Below are 16,401 nucleotides of genomic sequence, written 5' to 3'. Positions count from 1 at the left end.
TATAGAGCAAAGAAAGCGTCATTGCAAGCTAGAAAGGGTCATGTAACCAAGGCATATAATAAATGTTTGGAATTAATGAATCAAGAAACTCTGAATACTGATGATTTAAAATTGTATTTAGATGCTTTAGGTAATAAATATGATTCATACAAATTATATTACAACAAATATGAAGGAGATTTGTTAGTAAACTGTGTAGATGAGACTGAAGTAGATCTCATGATTAATCAGTATTATGAATTAGAAGAAAAGATTCTTTCTTGTAAAAGTCAGGCCTTGAGTAAATTAAAATGTGTAAATCAGGCAGTTAATCAGTCTGCTCCAACAAATAATATGTCTTTGCCAAAACTCCCAGAACTATGTTTACCAGTATTTAATCCTGGTGAAAACTGGGAAGAGTTTTGGTCAATTTTTAAAGCAGCTGTGCATGACAGGAGTGACCTAGCCTGTGTAACTAAATTATTTTACCTCAAAGGACAGGTAAGAGGAGATGCTCACATACTCATACAAGCCTTTCTCAATGCAAATGACTCTTACAAGGAAGCAGTTGACTTGTTGAAAGTTACTTATGGTAATATAGAACAAAGTAGGTTGGATCTAGTGAATATCATTGTTAATTTAAAATCTCCAGATCACACTTACAAAGGTTTACAGCAGTTTAGAGTTAAACTGGAGAGCACTCTCAAAACTTTAATAAATATAATCTGAATGAATCAGACTGGTTATTGAGTGCCATGGTACAGAATAAATTAAACTATGAAACACTTGAATGGCTCTCAAACAAATATCACAAGGGTTATTTTGGTCCGGAGGAAATAAGACTAGGTCTACAAGAATTAATTGTTCAGTTGCAGACCAGCCAACTAACTCATTTTAAAGATGCAACACATAATAACTCTGAGGTGTCTGTCAAGTTTCACAAAGGGAAAAATTATCCCAATGGTAATAATCAAATTTCATTTCCTAAAAAGAGTTGCATAGGTGCATATCAAGTAGCAGGAATCAGAAATAATGATTCTCCACAAAGTAAGGAGAATAAGTACCCTCCTAAGAGTAGCCCAGTTAATAAGAAACCAGTCAAAGAAAAGAGTGATTGTCTCTTCTGCAAGGGTACTCATTTTTCTAAGAATTGCAATGCATACAATTCATGGAATGATAAAGTTGAAAGATTGGAGGAACTTGACAGATGTATCAGATGTTTAGGTAATCACAATGTAAAGGATTGTTATGCCAAATTAAACTTCTGTTATCAATGTCACAAAGGAAGACACCATATAGTCATGTGTAAGGGTCTATATGATAATGTTGATAATAATGATAATGTTGACAATCCTGACATAACAGTGGCTAATGTAAAAATTGCTGCTAATGTTAATAATGATAGTTTTGCTGAAGTAGCCTTACCTGTGTTACAGGTAAAAATTGATGATAAAAGGCATAAATAAAAAAATGTAAATGCATTATTGGACCAGGGATCCCAGCGTACTTTCATAAAACGTAAATGTCTTGATGGTATGAAAGTACAGATGGGAGATCCCACAACTGTAAAATTATCTGGTTTTCTCTCGGATAAAAGGGGTCAATTGTATGACAGTGTTTATGTAACTGTCAGGTTGGGCAATGAGAAAAAACGTGTTAATGCAGTAATTGTAGATAGACTTCCAGAGAAAATATCTACAGTAGGACTTAGTAAAGCTACAGAAAGACTCTCACATAATGTAAATTTAGCACCTTCTGGTGCAAGTGATGATTCTGTAGGCCCAATAAATATTTTGATAGGTAGTGACTATTATGCCTCCTTTGTAAAGGGTATGGTAAAGAAATGTGGTATCACCCTTTTAAAGACTGCAGGAGGCCATGTAATGTATGGTAGGGTTCCTCGTAATAATAATTCATGACTAGAGGAAACTACAAATACCATGACTGTGTGTCTTACTCATGAAGTTGTACCCCAGTATAATTCTTCCATAGAGGATGGTGTTGAGCCAGTGCATAAATTGTGGGAATTAGACAGCATTGGAATAAATGTAAATGAAGAAAGTCCAGATGATTCTTTTGCTCAGGATCAATATCTGATGTAAAATTTGAATCTGGACAGTGCTGGGTGCGACTTCCGTGGAGACTGAACCCTCCAGAATTGCCCACTAATTACAGAATGGCATATGGACAGTTAAAGGCTCAGCTCCGCGAACTGAGTAAGACACCAGAATTGTTAACTGCCTATAATGATATAATTGCTGAGCAATTAATTAATAAATTTATAGAAGAGGTACCTCCTGAGCAAGCCAAAATTTATGGTCACTATTTGCCCCATCACAGAGTGATGAAGGATTCTAAGACCACTCCTTTGAGGATTGTGTTTAATTGTAGTGCCAGGAGTAACAAAAATGTACCTAGTTTAAATGACTGTTTGATGACAGGTCCGTCGTTGACGGAAAAATTAGGAGATATCTTATTAAATTTCAGAGTGAAGCATTATGCCTTTACGGCTGACATAAGTAAAGCTTTCCTAAGAGTGGGTTTACAAGAGGCTGACCGGGATTGTACCCGCTTCTTATGGCCTGAGAATCCTATTGATCCACTTAGCCCTCTGAAAACCTTTCGCTTTAGGAGCGTATTATTTGGTGCTACATCCAGTCCGTTCCTACTTCAAGCGACGATAAATGCACACCTTAAATGTACGGGAAGTCCATTGAGTAAAGTAATGAGCAAACAATTTTATGTGGACAATTTCCTGGGTGTGACGTCAACTGAAGAGGAACTGTTAATGACTTATGGAGAGGCTAATAAAATAATGCAAAGTGCAAATATGCCTCTGAGGGAATGGAATAGTAATTCATCCAAATTAAAGGACAAAATAAATAAAGATTACACGGGAGACGAAGTGCCAAAATGTTGTAATGTATTGGGTTTGACTTGGGATACTGAGAGAGATTTGTTAATGTTAAAACCTAATAATTACAGTACGCCCAATAAATTAACTAAGAGAGTTTTGCTTGCTGAAGTTTCCATATGTTTTGATCCACTAGGTTTAGTGTCACCCCTTACTATAAGAGAGAAATTATTAATTCAGGAAGCATGGAAACTTAAATGTGCTTGGGATGAAATTCTACCTGAGGAATTCATTAACAGGTGGGATGAATTAATTGGTGATTATGAGAAAATTCCAATGTTGGAGTTCCCACGCCAGGTGGCCAATCCAAATGGGAAAAATGTACACATTTTTTGTGATGCTTCAAAATTGGCATATGGAGCAGTGTCTTACCTTCAATGTAATAGTGTTATTTCTCTTGTTATGTCTAAGGCTAAAGTGTCTCCAATTAAATCACGTACCTTGCCTCAGTTGGAATTAACAGCCATTTATGTAGGTGTCAAATTAGCTAGTTATATAAGAAATAAGTTGCATGAGATAAATATTAGCGACACTGCAATTTGGTCTGATAATGAGGTATCCTTACAATGGATTCGTAATGGAAACAGTAAAATTGTGTACGTACAAAACAGAGTCGCTGAAATTAATCAGATGCAAGAGAAGTATAATAGTTTGGGTCAGCATATGTTAACATTTAATCATATACCTGGTGAGGAGAATCCAGCTGATTTCTTGTCTCGATGTTTACCTTATGCTAAATTTGTAAATGCTGTATTATGGTTTAAAGGACCGAGTTGGTTGGTAAATAAAGCTAATTGGCCTGTACAAAAAGTGTATATTGCTCCTGTTGAAATTACTGTGACCACCGCTCCAATAGTTTGTCCTCCCTTAGCCATTGATATAAATAGGTATTCTTCTTTACCCAAACTAATCAATGTAACTAAGTTCGTGTTTAAATTTCTAAACAAGATGAATATCTCATATAAGTTTTCACATCCTCTTGAATACTGGATAAAGAGGGTACAGGAAGAAATCTATGGAAATGAGATTAAATTGATGATGGAAAGAAAAATTGTGAAAGGTTCCATAATAGAGAAATTGGGGCTGTATTTAGAGAACAATGTAATTAGGTGCAGAGGTAGGTTACAAAATGCTGAATTGGGTGATTATGCTAAACACCCTATCTTACTGCCCAAAATTCATCATCTAACAAATTTAATTGTTCTAAATGCCCATAAAAATGTAATGCATGGTTGGGTACAAGATACCTTAAATTGTATTAGGGAAACTTTCTGGATTCCACAAGGATGGCAAAGTGTAAAAAGGGTGATTAAATCTTGTGTAATATGTCGCCGTGTGGATGCCAGATCCTATATGTACCCAGGTCCTCCACCATTGTCAAATGAGCAATTTGAGTCGTTTAGCAACGAATTCCGCCCGGCCGCAATGTGGAAAATACTGTATGTATTTTCTGGAAATACAGTATTTTATATGTAAATTGATGGCCTATATTGTATTTAATAAAAATTATATTATAAAAAATGGGAAGCTCGGGGCCTGCGCGGACGAGAAGGGAGAGTCACCATGTTTTTTGAATGAGCCAAGAAAGCGTTAGTGAAAATAAGAAGAATTTTCATCGTTCTAGAGGTTACATTGGGCTTACACCTCTCAAATAGGAGCGGAAATTGTTGGATGTGCATTCTGCATAATTTGAGCATTAAATCGATGTACAGGACAGCTCCAGGAACCTCAGATAAGCTATCTAAATTATGTTTGTAATTCTGGCCAGTATTATCATCATAAATTTAGTTAGAGGGAGGTTTTTCAATATTATACACAGTAATTTCCAGACAAATTGGTGAGTGTTATGATTATAAATTCTCCTTCTGTTATATAAATGTGTATATGTAATCATTTATTAAGTTTAATATACAGTCCACAAAAATTATAATAATTTTACCAGAATTCCTGTTGTGTATGTACACTTCATTTGCAATTAATATAGATCTAGAGCAACTTGTGGAGAGATAGATGGTAGGTATCAAATGGGCACATTTTTGCGACCTAGATGTCCTAAAAATTCCTACTTGTCTCTGCAACTTTGATAAATAATAATTATCTTTGTTACCATTTACTTGTATGTATGTAATGAGATTCATCCAGGGAAATGTAATTTTCCATAATTATTATTATTATTATTATTATTATTATTATTATTATTATTATTATTATACTAATCATAATTTTGCAGGTGCACGTCGAAGGAGAGTATAGTAAGGGGTTCAATGAGGCTGTAATATCTATGCTAAGTCGGGACCCCACGAAACGACCCAGTGCTGCAGATCTGCTGATAAACCCTTTCCTACGAGCGGTGGCCGGGCCCAGGAGCTAGTAACGGCACCACTGGCCGGGCTCAGGAGCTAGCGCCACCACTATTGGCAGGGCCTCCAGCATCATCACCGGTGGTGGAGCCTAGGAGCTAGCAGCATACCAGTACTTGCCGATTTGTTTGCGGGAGTCGAGAATACTCCTGGACCCGCCTCACATAGACCACTTTCATCGACATCACTGATTTTTGGCCTCTTGGGCCTTATTATCTGTACTCCTGAAACTGTGTACTGAGTTTGCCTCTACCACTGCTTCATCAAAGTCATTCCACTTTTCAACCACCCTGAGACAAGAAATATTTCCTTACTGTCGAATGAAGGAGGGCCATTACGAATGTTTCACCTGTACACTAGTCAAGAATATTTCAGTCTTTAAAACAGGGATAAAAATAAATTCTCGGACTATATACTCCGAGAGGTAGTCATTATATGCCTAGTTCTTGGGTCCAAGTTTCCTCATCGAACTCCAGCAGACTCACCTTCAGTTCCATCCAAGGAGAGTAGGTGAAGAATTTGACATCCCTTACAGCAGACACAACCATTCCACGATCCCCGAGGTCAGCTCACGTCTGGGCAGAACCGCAGAAGATAGTCATGACCTAAAGGGTGAAAAGATTGATCATGAAATTAAAGATTATATGCTACGCTAGAGTGTATCAGGAGCCCCAGCAGACAGACTCCGCCATATATCCACTGAAAGTGTTAAGATCTCGGTCACATTGGCTTCATATTGCTTGACAAATATATGGTAATCTGATTTTTGCTACAAACCTTAGTCTTCGAGGAACATTTATAATTTTTTATAGGCTATTACGATAAAAGCGGGGTTCGTAAATTACATGTCTTATATTAAGATTAATAAATTCGAACACTGTTACATCATTATTAATCTTATTATACCAATGATTTTTTATTATAATAAAGAAAAGGTTACAGAGTACAGTTATACCAGTGAAGAATTATTCAGCAAGTTGGAGTCTTCACAGTATCGTGTTTAAGAACAAGTTCAGGTGAATTTTTTTTTACGTTTTGTAGCCTGATTGGTAGAGTTTTATTCGGCAGGAAACAGGACAAATGTCTCCTGACACAGATCTTAGTCCTATGGTGACCTGCTAGCGGCTAACTGGAGCGCATACCTGGAGGGTGTTCCAGGGGGTCAACATCCCCGCGGCCCGGTCCATGACCAGGCCTCGCGGTGGATCAAGGACTGATCAACCAGGCTGTTACTGCCGGCCGCACGCAAATCGACGTACGAGCCACAGCCTGGCTGGTCAGGTACTGACTTTAGGAGCCTGTCCAGCTCCTTAAGACAGCCAGGGGTCTACTGGTAATCTTCCTTAGGTATTTTGGGAGGCAGTTGAACAGTGTTCGGCCCCTGACACTGTTGTCTCTTAGTGTACTCATGGCACCCCCGCTTTTCACTGGGGAGATGTTGCACCACCTGCCGAGGCTTTTGTTTTCGTAGGGAGTGATTTCCGTGTGCAAATTTGGGACTATTCCCTCTAGGATTTTCCAAGCGTATATTATTATGTATCTTACTCACCTCCGTTCCAAAGAGTACAGGTGCAGGGACTTCAACTGTTCCCAGAAATTTAGGTGCTTATTGTACTTTATACGTGCTGTGAAAGTTCTCTCTATATTCTCCAAGTCTGTAATTTCGCCTGCCTTGAATGGGGCCATAAGTGTACAGAACACTTGTCGTCCTATCACTTTCCTAGTAGATGTGATAAAGACATTATTGTGATCTTTGAAATTGATTCTCTGATATCACTACCAGGTCCTTCACATTTTTTTTTCGGTCTATTGTGAGGTTGGACTTTGCTTTATACTCCAAATCCAGTTTTTATTTCCTCGAGTTTTCCATAGCATAGTTGAAATTTGTCCTCAGTGAACTTCATTTTGTTTTCTGAGCCCCATTTAAAGACTTGGCTAATGTCCGCTTGGAGATTTGCAGTGTCCTCAATGGATGATACTCATGTAAATTCTAGTATCGTCAGCACAGGAGGACACGGCGCGGTGACATACATCTCTGTCTATGTCAGATATGAGGAAAAGGATGGGAGCGAGTACTGTACCTTGTGAAACAGCGTTTCACCGTAGCCGCCTCTGATTTGACTCTGTTTACTATTACTCTTTTGTGTTCTATTTGTTGGGAAATAATAGTTCCATCTACCTACTTTTCCTGTTATTCATTTATCACTCATTCTATGTGTTATTACAGCATGATCGCACTTATCGAAGGCTTTCGTAAAGTCTGTGTATACTACATCTGCATTTTGTTTGTCCTCCAGTGCATCCAAGACCATGTCGTAATAGTCCAGTAGTTGTGAGAGGCAGGAGCGACCTGCTCTAAACTCATGCTGCCCTGGGTTGTGTATTGTTGGGTGTCCAGGTGATTGGCGACATTGTTTTTTAGAACCCTTTTAAAGAGTTTTATGATGTGGAACGTTAGTGCTATCGGTCTGTATATTCTTTTCAATTGCTCTACTGCCACCTTTAGGAACTGAACCTTTGTGGAGGTTTAATCACTTCGTTGGATTGAACCAACCTCCATTTCTCAAGGCGCTGCATGACGCCTACGGACGCAATGAGGTTACTGGATATGGTGGATATGTGAACCACCAGGTATAAAGACTAACTCCTAAAATAGGGATTGGAACAGTGTTTCTCGATGTCCCACATCGCATTCCTCTCTTAACAATTCCAAGCTCCTCCAAATCCCTACCATAAATCATGAAAGAATGAATTATTGACATAATCATGACATAATGATTATTTTTACAACAGTAAGCACTGAAATTCAATTAATATTCAAAACAAAACAATTGTTTAATAATTAAAGGTGATTATATTACCAAAATTTACGGAAGAAATAAGAAACATTTTTATTTCTATAAACAATTAACGAATAATAAAATTAAAGGTGATATTTGACAAAAAAAAAAAGGAAAAACAATTTTGATTTCAGAACTTCGATTTAATATCTATCAGATTTCCATTCGAATTTTATAACTTTAATGAGAAACTTGTACTGAGAAACCAAATGAGAAAATAGAAGTAAAATAAGAAGTCAGTTTTGTTGTTTACAAATGCTAATTCTTTTTTCCCAGTCAAAATATCCGTAACAGCACTAAAGGCACATCCAACCAAATGTGAGGTCGGAATGCCAGAAACTTGCTAGGCCTCCGTGGCTAGTTATACATGACACTGACTGTAGCCCACTACTAGCTATATGTAGATATGAGACTTGTATATCATTGGCTACTATAATATCCATAGAATCACCCACAACCATGAAAAATACTGATATGTCCAGTACACCCACGATCCTATGTTATCCAAAATATTCTTCCACTGCGGTAGTATAATCCATACACAGCCAGAATACTTTATTTAGTAGCTTTATATGCTGGCAGGCTAATGACACTATATCCCTATATAAATTACTGAATACTGAGCAAGTATGTAAAGTACAAACTAACTAAACTGGCATAAAACCAAAAGAAATAACAAGAAATCAGAGGACTGTTTACCTCTCGGCACACCAGTCAAGAGGGAGTGCAGCTGACCTGGTGGCTGACCAGTCAGGAGGGAGTGCAGCTGACCTGGTGGCTGACCAGTCAGGAGGGAGTGCAGCTAACCTGGTGGCTGACCAGTCAGGAGGGAGTGCAGCTGACCTGGTGGCTGACCAGTCAGGAGGGAGTGCAGCTAACCTGGTGGCTGACCAGTCAGGAGGGAGTGCAGCTGACCTGGTGGCTGACCAGCCAGGAGGGAGTGCAGCTGACCTGGTGGCTGACCAGTGAGGAGGGAGTGCAGTTGACCTGGTGGCTGACCAGCCAGGAGGGAGTGCAGCTGACCTGGTGGCTGACCAGTCAGGAGGGAGTGCAGCTGACCTGGTGGCTGACCAGTCAGGAGGGAGTGCAGCTGACCTGGTGGCTGACCAGTCAGGAGGGAGTGCAGCTGACCTGGTGGCTGACCAGTCAGGAGGGAGTGCAGCTGACCTGGTGGCTGACCAGTCAGGAGGGAGTGCAGCTGACCTGGTGGCTGACCAGTCAGGAGGGAGTGCAGTTGACGTGGTGGCTGACCAGTCAGGAGGGAGTGAGGTTGACCTGGTGGCTGACCAGTCAGGAGGGAGTGCAGCTGACCTGGTGGCTGACCAGTCAGGAGGGAGTGCAGCTGACCTGGTGGCTGACCAGTCAGGAGGGAGTGCAGCTGACCTGGTGGCTGACCAGTCAGGAGGGAGTGCAGCTGACCTGGTGGCTGACCAGTCAGGAGGGAGTGCAGCTGACCTGGTGGCTGACCAGTCAGGAGGGAGTGCAGCTGACCTGGTGGCTGACCAGTCAGGAGGGAGTGCAGTTGACCTGGTGGCTGACCGGTCAGGAGGAAGTGCAGCTGACCTAGTGGCTGACCAGTCAGGAGGGAGTGCAGTTGACGTGGTGGCTGACCAGTCAGGAGGGAGTGAGGTTGACCTGGTGGCTGACCAGTCAGGAGGGAGTGCAGCTGACCTGGTGGCTGACCAGTCACAAGGGAGTGCAGCTGACCTGGTGGCTGACCAGTCAGGAGAAAGTGCAGCTGACCTGGTGGCTGACTAGTCAGGAGGGAGTGAGGTTGACTTGGTGGCTGATCAGTGAGAAGGGAATACAGCTGACCTGGTGGCTGACCAGTCAGAAGGGAGTGCAGCTGACCTGGTGGCTAACCAGTCAGGAGGAAGTGCAGCTGATCTGGTGGCTGACCAGTCAGGAGGGAGTGCAGCTGACCTGGTGGCTGACCAGTCAGGAGGGAGTGCAGCTAACCTGGCGGCTGACCAGTCAGGAGGGAGTGCAGCTGACCTGGTGGCTGACCAGTCAGGAGGGAGTGCAGCTGACCTGGTGGCTGACCAGTCAGGAGGGAGTGCAGCTAACCTTGTGGCTGACCAGTCAGGAGGGAGTGCAGCTGACCTGGTGGCTGACCAGTCAGGAGGGAATGCAGCTGACCTGGTGGCTGACCAGTCAGGAGGGAGTGCAGCTGACCTGGTGGCTGACCAGTCAGGAGGGAGTGCAGCTAACCTGGTGGCTGACCAGTCAGGAGGGAGTGCAGCTGACCTGGTGGCTGACCAGTCAGGAGGGAATGCAGCTGACCTGGTGGCTGACCAGTCAGGAGGGAGTGCAGCTGACCTGGTGACTGACCAGTCAGGAGGGAGTGCAGCTGACCTGGTGGCTGACCAGTCAGCAGGGAGGGCAGCTAACCTGGTGGCTGACCAGTCAGGAGAGAGTGCAGCTGACCTAGGTGGCTGCCTAGTCAGGAGGGAGTGAGGTTGACCTGGTGGCTGACCAGTCAGAAGGGAATGCAGCTGACCTGGTGGCTGACAAGTCAGGAGGGAGTGCAGCTGACCTGGTGGCTGACCAGTCAGGAGGGAGCGCAGCTGACCTGGTGGCTGACCAGTCAGGAGGGAGTGCAGCTAACCTGGTGGCTGACCAGTCAGGAGGAAGTGCAGCTGACCTGGTGGCTGACCAGTCAGGAGGAAGTGCAGCTGACCTGATGGCTGACCAGTCAGGAGGGAGTGCAGTTGACCTGGTGGAGGACCAGTCAGGAGGGAGTGCAGTTGACCTGGTGGCTGACCAGTCAGGAGGGAGTGCAGTTGACCTGGTGGCTGACCAGTCAGGAGTGCAGCTGACCTGGTGGCTGACCAGTCAGGAGGGAGTGCAGTTGACCTGGTGGCTGACCAGTCAGGAAGGAGTGAGGTTGACCTGGTGGCTGACCAGTCAGGAGGGAGTGCAGCTGACCTGGTGGCTGACCAGTCAGGAAGGAGTGAGGTTGACCTGGTGGCTGACCAGTCAGGAGGGAGTGCAGTTGACCTGGTGGCTGATCTGTCAGGAGGGAGTGCAGCGGACCTGGTGGCTGACCAGTCAGGAGGGAGTGCAGTTGACCTGGTGGCTGACCAGTCAGGAGGGAGTACAGTTGACCTGGTGGCTTACCAGTCAGGAGGGAGTGCAGTTGACCTGGTGACTGACCAGTCTGGAGGGAGTGCAGTTGATCTGGTGGCTGACCAGTCAGGAGGGAGTGCAGTTGATCTGGTGACTGACCAGTCAGGAGGGAGTGCAGTTGATCTGGTGGCTTACCAGTCAGGAGGGAGTGCAGTTGACCTGGTGACTGACAAGTCAGGAGGGAGTGCAGTTGACCTGGTGGCTAACCAGTCAGGAGGGAGTGCAGCTGACCTGGTGGCTTACCAGTCAGGAGGGAGTGCAGCTGACCTGGTGGCTGACCAGTCAGGAGGGAGTGCAGTTGACCTGGTGGCTTACCAGTCAGGAGGGAGTGCAGTTGACCTGGTGGCTGACCAGTCAGGAGGGAGTGCAGTTGACCTGGTGGCTGACCAGTCAGGAGGGAGTGCAGCTGACCTGGTGGCTGACCAGTCAGGAGGGAGTGCAGCTGACCTGGTGGCTGACCAGTCAGGAGGGAGTGCAGCTGACCTGGTGGCTGACCAGTCAGGAGGGAGTGCAGCTGACCTGGTGGCTGACCAGTCAGGAGGGAGTGCAGTTGACCTGGTGGCTGATCTGTCAGGAGGGAGTGCAGCGGACCTGGTGGCTGACCAGTCAGGAGGGAGTGCAGTTGATCTGGTGGCTGACCAGTCAGGAGGGAGTGCAGTTGATCTGGTGGCTGACCAGTCAGGAGGGAGTGCAGCTGACCTGGTGGCTGACCAGTCAGGAGGGAGTGCAGCTGACCTGGTGGCTGACCAGTCAGGAGGGAGTGCAGCTGACCTGGTGGCTGACCAGCCAGGAGGGAGTGCAGCTGACCTGGTGGCTGACCAGCCAGGAGGGAGTGCAGCTGACCTGGTGGCTGACCAGTCAGGAGGGAGTGCAGCTGACCTGGTGGCTGACCAGTCAGGAGGGAGTGCAGTTGACCTGGTGGCTGATCTGTCAGGAGGGAGTGCAGCGGACCTGGTGGCTGACCAGTCAGGAGGGAGTGCAGTTGATCTGGTGGCTGACCAGTCAGGAGGGAGTGCAGTTGATCTGGTGGCTGACCAGTCAGGAGGGAGTGCAGCTGACCTGGTGGCTGACCAGTCAGGAGGGAGTGCAGCTGACCTGGTGGCTGACCAGTCAGGAGGGAGTGCAGCTGACCTGGTGGCTGACCAGCCAGGAGGGAGTGCAGCTGACCTGGTGGCTGACCAGCCAGGAGGGAGTGCAGCTGACCTGGTGGCTGACCAGTCAGGAGGGAGTGCAGCTGACCTGGTGGCTGACCAGTCAGGAGGGAGTGCAGTTGACCTGGTGGCTGACCAGTCAGGAGGGAGTGCAGTTGACCTGGTGGCTGACCAGTCAGGAGGGAGTGCAGCTGACCTAGTGGCTGACCAGTCAGGAGGGAGTGCAGCTGACCTGGTGGCTGACCAGTCAGGAGGGAGTGCAGCTGACCTGGTGGCTGACCAGCCAGGAGGGAGTGCAGCTGACCTGGTGGCAGACCAGTCAGGAGGGAGTGCAGCTGACCTGGTGGCTGACCAGTCAGGAGGGAGTGCAGCTGACCTAGTGGCTGACCAGCCAGGAGGGAGTGCAGCTGACCTGGTGGCTGACTAGTCAGGAGGGAGTGCAGCTGACCTGGTGGCTGACCAGTCAGGAGGGAGTGCAGCTGACCTGGTGGCTGACCAGTCAGGAGGGAGTGCAGTTGACCTGGTGGCTGACCAGTCAGGAGGGAGTGCAGCTGACCTGGTGGCTGACCAGTCAGGAGGGAGTGCAGTTGACCTGGTGGCTGACCAGTCAGGAGGGAGTGCAGCTGACCTGGTGGCTGACCAGTCAGGAGGGAGTGCAGCTGACCTGGTGGCTGACCAGCCAGGAGGGAGTGCAGCTGACCTGGTGGCTGACCAGTCAGGAGGGAGTGCAGCTGACCTGGTGGCTGACCAGTCAGGAGGGAGTGCAGCTGACCTGGTGGCTGACCAGTCAGGAGGGAGTGCAGCTGACCTGGTGGCTTACCAGATGGCAGCAAACATCTGGCACAATTTTTAAGGTCGGGCAAAAGAGTTTGCGAAGGTACAAAACTCTCCCCAATGCCTCCCTTGGCCAAAATTCCTCCCCGTGAACTTGAAATTTCTTCCCTAGGGGAAGGGGTACAAGTGGAGATCCCATTGTGAACCACTAGATTAAACTCTCAAGTGTATGTATATACACTGACAGACATACTTATCGATATACAAATTCTGCGAAATTTAGATATTCCCGAGTTCAAAATAATCTGTGTATGATAACCCTTCTGTTTTGTAGATCTTAAAATAATGTCCCGTACGACTATATTTTAAAACACATTAGTGAACTTATATCGAAATATTATATTTTGTTTCTGTTCTTTGACAAATGTTAATAAAATATACTTATAAATCTTGACGGTGCTTTCCAGTTTGAATTTTAATTTTATATACACGGAGAAAACAATACCGTAGCTCTGTTGGTAGCGCACTCAGCTCACACATTGAGGTTCGTGGTTAGATCCCCGGTACGGGTGAATACACTTGGACGGGGTTTCTTAAGGCACCTGCTGTCCCTGTTCACCTAGCAGTAAATAGGTATCTGGGTGTTAGCTGACTGGTGTGGGTAGCATCCTGGGGACAAAAACCTAATTTGTCCAAAAAGCTCTGTATAACAAGGATCTTTCTATATAACATGTCACTGATATCAGCTAGGAATGTGTAAGTTGTTTTATGTACTTGTAAATTATTAATATAATAAAAAAAAGAGAAGCGTTAAACCCACTAAGGTCATGCACTGGTAGAAATAAAGTTTATTATTATTATTATTATTATTATTATTATTATTATTATTATTATTATTATTATTATTGGAAAGCCAACAGATAACGCAAGTGTGGGTGAGTATCTTTGTTGCCGATACGTTTCGCCTACGCAACAAGCTGCGTAAGTAAAATGCCGAGTTGATAATACTGGAACAGTAATGGTGGAGAGGTAATTCTGAAGTAATTAAAATGACCTCTCCAGTATTGCTACCACTACTGTTTTCCACTAATTCTTACTAAGTAAGTTGCTTCTTCTTTGGATGGAAAAATAGATACAAATGCGGTATAGTGAGTCCATTATTGACAACATTTCGCCCACACAATGGGCCTTACCGAGTCACAAACAGACCTGTTCGTAATAATAATTTTTATTTTTATAAGGTACAAGGTACACAAGCCTAGCTGACATCAATGACATACTATATAGAAAGCCCCTTGTTATGCAGAGAATTTCTGACAAATTAGATTAATTTTGTCCCCAGGATGCGACCCATACCAGTCGGCTAACACCCAGGTACCTATTTACTGCTAGATGAACAGGGGCAGCAAGTGTCTTAATGAAACACGCCCCAATGTTTTCACCCATACCGGGGATCGAACCAGGGACCCCAGTGTGTGAGCTAGGTGCGCTAGCAACCGAGTCCACTGTGTGGTTGAAACGTTCTCAATAAATGATCTCATTATATTGCATGTCTAGTTTCTGTCGTGTTAATATTTATATCATATTACTCCCTTGTGTCCTGCTTAATCAGCTTGTCGGTATTGTACTATTGCATACCATTAATAACGCTGAGTGAGCAGCTGGTAGCTGTGACCAGTATTGTGACGAATAGTTGATATATAGATTCATGAGCGAGGTGTGTTTGTACGGTTGCAATAGCAACTCTTGATTAAACGACAACTTGCTGAGTTACGAACCAGTATTCCCAGGACAGTCTTGGGAGACCGTGCATACTCAACACGGTTCTAGTTCTAAGTAGGTTTGCCTGTCTTGTACCGGCCCGAGTCTTTGCCAAAAGGTGACCCGGCATTGGCCCCTCGAGTGGGGGTTGTCACTCTTCTTTCTCAACACGGCGAAAAAGACATCAAGGCAATGATTCACAAGTTAACACAAGCGTATCTCATTCCACTGTTATTTATGCAGATGTGAGAATAGCATAGTATCAGTAGCCTACCGTCTACAGTGCATAGTATCAGTAGCCTACTGGTCTATAGTGCATAGTATCAGTAGCCTACCGTCTACAGCTCATAGTACCAGTAGCCTACTGGTCTATAGCGCATAGTATCAGTAGCCTACCGTCTACAGTGCATAGTATCAGTAGCCTACTGGTCTATAGTGCATAGTATCAGTAGCCTACCGTCTACAGCTCATAGTACCAGTAGCCTACTGGTCTATAGCGCATAGTATCAGTAGCCTACCGTCTACAGCTCATAGTACTAGTAGCCTACTGGTCTATAGCGCATAGTATCAGTAGCCTACCATCTACAGCGCATAGTATCAGTAGCCTACTGGTCTATAGCGTTCTGCTGGTGCCACCTAGTCCGTCACTGGAAGAATAATACTAACAATGCTGTTGACATGATGACGAGGTGAACTAGTATTTACAGTGCTGCTGAAGTTATGCAGACAATTTACTTAGCTGCTGAAGTTACGGAGACGTTACCTACAGTGCTACCGAAGTTATATGGACAACATTGCTTACAGTGCTGCTAAGTTATGCTGACAACGTTGCTTAGAAAGCTGCTAAGTTACACGTTACTTACAGTGCTGCCGAAATTATGCAGAAAAACGTTTCTAAAGAGTGCTATTGTCAAGTTATACAACGTTAATGAAGAAATACATGTAACACCATAAAAGACTGAAACTTCGTCTAAAGTTTAATCTCTAAAATTATGGGTTAATTGTTAGAGGTCAATAAAATTTTAGCACTTAAAACGTTGCTGAAATTATCCTGGCAAAGTTCACAGATGGCAACCATTTACAATGCTATTAATTTTAGACAAAAGTGAAGGATTTCTAGTACTGATAGTAGTGGTCTGTGAAGAACTCTTGATACAGATAAATGTTGGATGTTGTTAGTTTGAAGCATTTAATGTCTACAAAGAGACTTGTATTATTATGTTAGAAACTGGTATCATCCAGTGTTTTTTGTCAGTATTGTGCTCTCTCTCTCTCTCTCTCTCTCTCTCTCTCTCTCTCTCTCTCTCTCTCTATATATATATATATATATATATATATATATATATATATATATATATATATATATATATATATATATATATATATATATATATATGTAATTGTTTTACATGATGGCAGGATTGCTGGTGTCTTTTGTCTGTCTCATAAACGTGCAAGATTTCAGGTATGTCTTGCTACTTCTACTTGCATTT

General features: G+C 44.2%; 2 protein-coding genes across 6 annotated transcripts in view; both read left to right on the top strand.

The window, feature by feature from the left end:
- mbt (serine/threonine-protein kinase PAK mbt) overlaps window positions 1–16,401 on the top strand; it is a 558,896-nt gene that overhangs the window by 278,069 nt on the left and 264,426 nt on the right. The window lies entirely within an intron of this gene.
- The window catches only part of LOC128684978 (uncharacterized), an 83,809-nt gene that overhangs the window by 53,010 nt on the left and 14,398 nt on the right, over window positions 1–16,401 (top strand). The window contains exon 15 of one of the 5 annotated variants that reach the window (XM_070100474.1): window positions 5,124–6,136. The exons of the other annotated variants lie outside the window; for them this stretch is intronic. Within the exon in view, the coding sequence (XP_069956575.1) occupies window positions 5,124–5,264 (141 nt within the window). The 3' untranslated portion in view covers window positions 5,265–6,136. Of the gene's footprint in view, window positions 1–5,123; window positions 6,137–16,401 lie in introns of those variants that run through there. 5 annotated transcript variants of the gene reach the window in all.

Source organism: Cherax quadricarinatus, chromosome 5 (assembly GCF_038502225.1).
Source record: "Cherax quadricarinatus isolate ZL_2023a chromosome 5, ASM3850222v1, whole genome shotgun sequence".
In the NCBI taxonomy this organism is placed as follows: Eukaryota; Metazoa; Arthropoda; class Malacostraca; order Decapoda; family Parastacidae; genus Cherax; species Cherax quadricarinatus.
The sequence above is the reverse complement of the archived record's forward strand: the minus strand, read 5'-3'. Positions and strand labels throughout refer to the sequence as shown.